General features: G+C 41.8%; 1 protein-coding gene across 1 annotated transcript in view; it reads left to right on the top strand.

Moving 5' to 3' along the window:
- Positions 1 to 7,510, top strand: part of LOC111959848 (A disintegrin and metalloproteinase with thrombospondin motifs 15) — a 24,532-nt gene extending 17,022 nt beyond the window's left edge. The window contains exons 7-8 of the mRNA XM_023981670.2: positions 4,297 to 4,472; positions 4,593 to 7,510. Of these exons, the coding sequence (XP_023837438.1) occupies positions 4,297 to 4,472; positions 4,593 to 5,370 (954 nt within the window). The 3' untranslated portion in view covers positions 5,371 to 7,510. The remainder of the gene's footprint in view (positions 1 to 4,296; positions 4,473 to 4,592) is intronic.
- The last annotated feature ends 919 nt before the right edge of the window (positions 7,511 to 8,429 follow it).

An 8,429-nucleotide genomic window follows, 5' to 3' on the forward strand; every position in this document is an offset into this window, starting at 1 on the left:
ACATAAAGTATTTGATACCATCAGAAAAAAGCCAAGACACTTAATATTGGTACAGAAACCTTTGTTCTGCAAGTTACAAAGGACTCATACGTTTCCATGTAGATATTGGACCAGGAGCGTTCTGCACACACTTGCAGCAGGCGATATCTTGGGCCCCCCCACTCCTCCAACATACCTTCTCCAGATCCTTCAGGTTTCGGGCCGAGACGACTGTCGCTGTGACAATCGGTACGTTCAGCTCCCCAAAGATTTTCTATTGCGGTTCAGTTCTGGAGACCTGGCACGCCACTCCAGGACCTCTGAGATCGCTTTCTTACGGAGCACTCCTAGTTGCCTTGGCCTGGGATTCGGGTCGTTGTCACCTGGAATCCAAGACAACCCACTGCAATGCTCCTTACGAGGAAGGAGGTTTTTGGAGCCAAAGATCATCCGATAATGGCCCCATCCATCCTCCCCCTCAATACGGTTCTGCGTCGGCTGTCCCGCTTTGCCAGAAAAGGCCATTCCCCAAAGAATTATGTTCCACCTCCATTTGCTTCTACGGTTGCGAGCGGGGTGTTCTGGGGTTTACTCCAACCCTTCTTCTCTCCTCCAAACCACCGGCGAAGTGCAGAAGTTTAGACCAAAAGCTCTATTCGTTCCACTCATCAACGACCACATGACCTCTTCCCATCCTCCTCTGGACATCTATCCAGATGTCATTGGCAAAACTTCAGCACGAGCGCCTGCGACATATGCGCCTGCTGAGCAGGGGAGACCTTCGCCGATCTTGGCCGCTGCAGGAATCAATCCATCATGACAGCTAGGGATGTTACTAATTTTCTTGAGCACTGTGGGCCGGTCCCAGCTCTCTTCAGGCACATTGACCAGAGTAAACCTGCCGTTTTTAGTTCTGGGCTGATCCCTCAACCTTCCTTATGATCTTGATGATGCCCCCGACGTGAATCTTGCATGGGCCCCAGACCGACGGAGTGAACCGTCATCTTGAAACTCTTCCATATTTCAATAATTGAGCCAACAGTTGTTGCGCCTTCTCACCAAGCTGCTTTCCTTTGTCCTGTAGCCCTCCCCAGCCCTTGTGGCAGGTCTACAATTTTATCCCTGGAATGTCCTTACACAACTCTCTGGTCTTGGCCATTGTGGAGCACGTTGGCGAGTCTGTTTTATTGCAACTGTCGTTGTACAGGTGTCTTTTGATACAAGTTAACAAGTTCAAACAGGTGCCAAATACAGATCATACTAGTGTGAGAACAGCGAGGGCTTTCCTAAAAGAAAAAACTAACCAGGTCTGTGAGAGCCCGGATTCTACTTGGCTTGGATAGGATCAAATACTCATATGTTCACGCATAAAATTGCAATTTAATTACCCTTTAAAACAATCATAAATGGAGTTCTTGATCCTTTTCCCATGTTTATAGAGATTCGTCCTCTCACAGTTGAAGCTTTGACCTCATGAATAAAAATTACAGACTCTACATGCTTTTAGTAGGAAAAACCTTTCAAACATCGAGGCAGTGTATCAAATTACGTGTTCTCCCCACTGTATATTGGAGTGAAATACCACAGTTGCCATCAAGATTCTAACCACAGTGTGCCATTCAAGCGAAGTAAAATTTGTGACCCTGCTGCCACAAAGGAGCGGACAACGGACCTCTGTTAAGAAACAAACACCACCATTCTGTAATATACAAGCCCATTAATTTTCTTTCAATTATATTCCCTCTGTACTATTTTAACTATTTGCACATAATGTTAACACTGTTCACAATTAATAGGGACCAAATTTAAATATGTGCAATTCCTTTGAAACTGACTACACCTCATCCACACTTTACCTCACGTCACATAATATATTCGTTTTTTGATTGCATTATTCACTACTTGCTTATTATCTATTTTCACTTGCCTTTAGCAAAGTAAACAATGCTTCCCATAAGCCCAATTAAAAGCCCTTTGATATTGAATCCTGAATTTAAGTTGAAGAGAAGAGAAAGCAGGCATGAGACGGGGTGTTGTTTATTTTCAGCGGTGCGATCTCGGCAGAGCTATTTACACAACCCAACCAACCAACAAACCAACCAACCAAACCAACCAACCAACCAACCAAGCACCTAAAAAGCTTTATCATCCCAAATACCATACCAGACTCTCTTTCCCTTTGAAGCACTCTGATACTTTAGACCTGGCTTATTTGTTTGCTGTCTCTGTCTTTAGATGCTCTCCAAGATACACTTGCAACTTGGATAGAAAGTGTCTGATCATTTTGGGTCTCTCCTTAGGAATGGAATCTCTCTAACAATTACACATATCTAACAATACTCCAATCAGAATTGATCAGAATTGCATCACTCTCCTCTGATGCAAAGTTTGTTGTTCCTCCCAATTCTCTGCAGAGCCACGGCCATCGAGTTTGCTATGCATTGAACAGGACAGGCGTTTTTCAAATAATTCTGGTCTTGCAAGGGTTTGAGATTAAAGAAACAAAAGCACAGAGTGCACTATTGATATTCCTTACTAATTTCGTGGTATTTCAAGTCCTATAACATATTTTTTGTAGGTCAGCAACAAGAATTCTCACTTGTCAACGAATGACTAGTCCTGGAAAAGGCATCCAACCCACATGACGTGTGCGCGATCCACCTGCTACTCCGTGGTCGGTCCCACCAAAACCGTCATAGTGGCGCAGATGGTCTTCTCTAAGCCACTGCATCTCATTGCTAGAGGCTGTGTCACAACTCGGCCATGCATTGGGAGTCCCACTATGGGCGATGCACAATTGGCCCAGCGTCGTCTGGGTTAGGGTTTGGCCGGGGTAGGCTGTCATTGTAAATAAGAATTTGTTCTTAACTGACTTGCCTAGTTAAATAAAGGTTAAATAAAAAATAAGAATGTGTGCCAGTGAGAGACCCTAGCCTATAAAATAATGATAGCCTGTAGTCTAACTAGATAGCCAATACACCACATATCGTGTAGCCTGGCTAGTTATGTTGATAGTTAACTATTTAGCTATTAGCATGTATTATGTCTTTGTCTAGTCCGATGTCCCTAAAAACTTTCCACTGGCACACTGCAAATGGCCGACATTCAGTTGATGAATGGGTGCCTAAATAAACCAACGCTTCATACTCCGGTTGTAAAACCGTCTCTACAGCGCTGAGTATTGGGAGCTGAAAAAATGTATCTGACACCATTGGAAAGCTGGGGTTCCCCTCTATTCAACATAGGCCATGTCATTCTGACAACTTTAAAATATATTCTTAGAATTAACAAATATCTCCCATGCAGTCAATAGATATCCCCTGAAACCTGAATATTTTGCCTTAGGTTATAGATAAACATGTCTTAGCTAGTTACCTTGCTTTGAAGTAGCCTAATTTAGCCATTTGCCACCTGATTCATTGAATGAGGAAATTATTTTATAAAGACATAAAACGTATTTGGTTGTAAATGTAGGCATAGTGTTGCAATCATCCTCAAGGAGAGACTTAAAGGCCCAGTGCAGTCCAAATTCAGTTTTTTCTGTTTTATATCATATTGTACAACTGCTGATGAAACTAACACTGTAAAAGTGTGAAAAAAATGATCAGTATTATTTCCTGATAGTTGCTGGTTGAAAATACACTCTACACAGGACCTTCTAATCAGCAGGTTTGCTTTGGCGGGAGTATCGGCTTTCCATGGTGACATCACCATGCGATTCACTGGTTAATAGAACAATAACAAAAAGAGTTCCAAACCTCTCTGCCAATAACAGCTAGTTTTCAGTTTTCCCCTCCCCATTCAGACTACTCCCAGATAGTCCTAGCAAAATTCTTGCTTGAAATATTGTTTATTGCTAAAAAGCAGCTTTTGCCCATTTTAATGKAAATCTTTTACAGTAAGGTCCTTAATTGTTACACAGAAATGATTTGATATTGATATAAAATGGCTGCATTGGGCCTTTAAAGGGGCAATGTTGTATTTTGAGACAGTCTTGAATCTGCAAAGAAGCCAATAGGCAGAGGGTAGCCTACATTTTTTGTCTGATTGTCTGTATGCTAATAGGCATAACAATGATAATAATACATTTCATTTTGTAAAGTGGTTCCTTGCGTCATACAACACTATTTCCAGTTACCTTTTTGGCGCATTGTGTTACAGACCAAGTGACTTGAGCTTTCGGACAAGTAAAAAATCTGTCCTACTTTTCCGAAGGAAAAGTTAGTGTCAAGCTCACACTCACACACACTCACACACACACACTTTCTCTCGCTTCCTTTCCCTCTCACTAACATATTTCCCTATTCACACCTACAGGTTGTTGATGGAACACCCTGTTCTCCCGACACCTCTGCAGTGTGTGTCCAAGGGAAATGTATCAAGGCGGGCTGCGACGGCAAGCTCAGCTCCAATAAGAGGTATGACAAGTGTGGTGTGTGTGGAGGGGACAACCAAAGCTGCAAGAAAGTGTCCGGATTGTTCACCAAACCCATGTAAGTGACCAGCACACAGTATGCTGTTCTCAGTGCATGCAAGAATCTGCTACTTTTTTGTACCATACTTTATGTCACCATACTTTATGTCACCATACTTTGTCACCGTCATTTTTTCAGGCATGGCTACAACTTTGTGGTGATGTTGCCTGTGGGAGCGTCCAACATCGACATCCGGCAGCGTGGCTACAGAGGCTTGGTTAACGACGACAACTACCTAGCGGTGAAGAACCGACACGGCAAATACCTTTTGAACGGGAACTACGTGGTGTCAGCGGTGGAGCGGGACATCATTGTGAAGGGCAGCCTGCTGCGCTACAGTGGCACCACTAGTGCTGTGGAGATCCTCCAGGCCACCAGGCCTCTCCAGGAAGCCCTGACTGTGGAGGTCCTCTCGGTGGGGAAGATGACCCCTCCCCGGATCCGCTATTCATTCTACCTGGCCCGGGAGCACCACAAGGAGGAGAACATCCTGAAGAAAATGGAGAGGAGCCACTCGCAGAACAGCGTCCTGATGGACCACAACAAGGTGAAGCTGAAGGAGTCATCGCACAAGTCCATRCCCCCAAACATGTGGTCGACGGGGGCATGGGAAGAGTGCACCGTGACCTGTGGGAACGGGCTCCAGAGTAGACTGGTTCAGTGTACGGACCCAGAGGGCAAAACAGCCACGGACTGTGACAGCTTACAGAGGCCGGCTGCCACCAGGGTATGTGGGGACCCCTGTCCCATGTGGGACATAGGCCAGTGGTCTTTGTGCTCCAAGACATGTGGGAGGGGCTTCAAGCGGCGGCCGCTGCATTGCACCACTCAGACTGGCATGCACCTACCCAGAGAGCACTGTTCTGGCATGAAGAAGCCACAGGAACTAGATTTCTGCACAGTGCAGTCGTGTTAGAGAAGTTCTATGTCTGCTGATTCTTTGTGTTGTTCCAGTGATGCTCTTGAAAAGAAAACCCATTCGCTGTCCTATTGGGTTCTGACAAACTCCCGTAGTGCATGGCATTGTTGTGATGACAAAATGGTATTTGAAACAGCTAAGGGACAGAAAGTGGTAGAGGTACAAACTGTGGGACCATTTCAGTTCGGTTGGAGTTACTGGCAGTGCCCGAATACTCGTACTTGTGTCCTAAGTAGTAGGGTTTTTGAGTATGCAAAAAATATAATGGTTTATTGTATGGGAAATGTCTAATATTGAGTGTTTTTAATGCCAGGACTTCTTTTGGCTTTAAATCTAATATGAATTTGCTGTACACTATTGAGGAAGATTATCGTGTTTATTAGATCCACGTGAGTTTGACAACAGCTGATAATCAGAAAAGGGGAAGGGCTGTACCAAAATGAACGAAAGGCAGGGAACAACCCGCCTACCCATTAGATGATACCCTCTCAGTATGGATGAGCCTAGTATGTTGATATATGTTGCTTACTGCAAATATTTTTAACAAACAGTGTGTTCTAAATAGTATGTAGTAAGGTTAATACATCGTTTATTATTTTAGTGGGCAGTAGGCAAGAACGATTTTGGACACAGCCACAGCCATTCTACCTCTAGTGAGACAAAGAGTAAAACACACATGAACACACAGCACTGGTCTAGGTACAGTCTATATACAGGAGGTCTATAGACTTGCTGTATTTGACACCAGAGACTCAATCAACTTCAAATCAGCAACTTGATTATGGAGCAGTATGTTTGCTATCTTGATTTATTGACATCTGAAACAGTGAACATCTTTTATCTGTGATTCACCATCCCCATTTTTCCAGTAATAATCTTAATGAAATGTGAAATGCAGTACTGTACCTGCAAAATATAAGACCTGTTTGGTCCATGCACTAGTTTCAAATGAGATTTTTGTATTTACAATGGAATTTTATTAATATTGTTAATTGTTACTCTATTAGGTACATTGACATAAATTAAATATCATTTAAAAAATGTATAATTAAATTACAATTGTAATCTGAACAATTTGCTAAAGTCTTGTTAAAACCCTACAATATACCTTTATCAGTTTCCATGATTAAACAGTTGATAGTAATATTTCTCATATGACAATTAAATATTGTTAATGGAATATCCTATACACTTGAAAAGATTATCAGCAAATGCAATTATAAAAGCAATTATGAATCGGATTTTAATCAATCCAGTGATGCAATAAAGCAGTGCAAATTTGGACAAACAATTCAATATTTGAAGAGAAAGAAACAATATATGTAAATATAGACATAGAGAATCAAACGCACTGTATGTACTATATAACTAATGATTTGTTTAAAAAAACAATGTACTTGTATTGTGCAATGCATCATTTACCTCTTAATGTTGTGTCTTGAACAGTGCAAATTTCACAAAGCTTGTGAAAAGATTGTATTCATGTTTTGCCAAAGAGATGAGGATACTGAATATGAGGAAAGACTTTGTACTGCAAGAGACAAATCTCAGATTCACTACGTGAACTTGACATAGCATAGCTTTCTTACCTCTTGCAGTAGAGTGGATGCTGATATTTTCCGTGTCCCCTTTTGCATGATAGTCATTTGAGAATTTGAGTTTCAAGTAAATACAGTGTGTTCAGTTCAGCTATTTCAATGCAATGCTGGTAAATTATCATAGGAACTTTACAAGACCATGTCACATCATCAGCAATGCAATTTCTGAAACTTTGTCCTCTCTATTGACTTTTCTAATAAAGCCTGTATGACATTATTATGTAATAATAATAGTTTTATTACAATGCATAGGAATGTGACAAAAGGCCTTTGTTTTGCTCTACATTCCATTGAGACCCACTGTCAATGAAAAGGTACTTTCCTAGCATCACTCCCATGATGCCATTCTGTTGTTTATTTTGTCTTGGTTCGGAGGAACCACATCTTCCATCTAAAAGATGGTTCCTGTACTCTTTGGAATTGTAGCTATTTCATTTTCTTTTGCATTATGTACAGCAAAATACTTGTTCTTTCATCAGCTGCATTTGTATACTATGTATACATTCATCTGTGCACAAATAAATAACACGTGAATATTGTGTTCTTTGTGTTCTCGTCACGTGTGTTTAATGTCAGTGATGTGGAGGCAACTAGTCAGATGATTCCCACTCTCCCTTTCTGGGAATTACATACAGTAGGGAGCGGTAGCAACCAATTACCAATTTTCATGCAGCGCAACACAAACGTTGTCCAATGGTTGTTACAAAGTAGCAATGGCATGTTGAGGCCCGCAACTTTGAGTCAACATTGAACAATGTTGTGTGGTAGTGATGTGTTTGCTGGCTAGCTACTGTATGTAGGCCTGCAACCTTTCTTAGATTTACCAAAAAGTTGACATGTGTGGAAGTTGTTGGATCTTTAACTGTAATAACACATACTCCTATGACCACTATCTTAAAGGGATAGTTCAGTCATATTAAAGGGATAGTTCAGTAATCTTAAAGGGATAGTTCAGTAATTTTACACATTTAGATATTTGTTTCCCTACCTTGAAAGCAGTCATATCTAAAAATGTAAAATCACTTTAACTTAACTCATTTTTAGAATGACAAAGATAAACATGACGAGGCGCAAACTGCTGTGCTTTTCAGTCTAAATCCCCAACTGATGATGCAGTCAAAGAGGCTCACGACCACAGCCTATCTCCAACACATCCACCTCATTCAGTCACTGTGGAATTTGCTGATTCAAGTGTTCTGGCTTCCCTGAAATAACAGTCACAGACCCACTACATCATGCCGCGTAATCCACGCCTATTGTTGGAGAGAGCTAGGCAGTCTCCCACATTAATTTTGTCTCACTGAGCATCGGGGCAGCTGGGTATTTTGAGAACACTTCCGACGACAGGTCCTGACCACTGTCGTTACCCAAAAACACTGACCGAGTAACTTTCACAAATGTTATCATATGCATTTGGTTGTCATTATCAACCGGGTAGTTTGGGTACTGGATGCTGAT

This window comes from Salvelinus sp. IW2-2015, linkage group LG4p, assembly GCF_002910315.2.
Source record: "Salvelinus sp. IW2-2015 linkage group LG4p, ASM291031v2, whole genome shotgun sequence".
NCBI lineage: Eukaryota > Metazoa > Chordata > Actinopteri > Salmoniformes > Salmonidae > Salvelinus > Salvelinus sp. IW2-2015.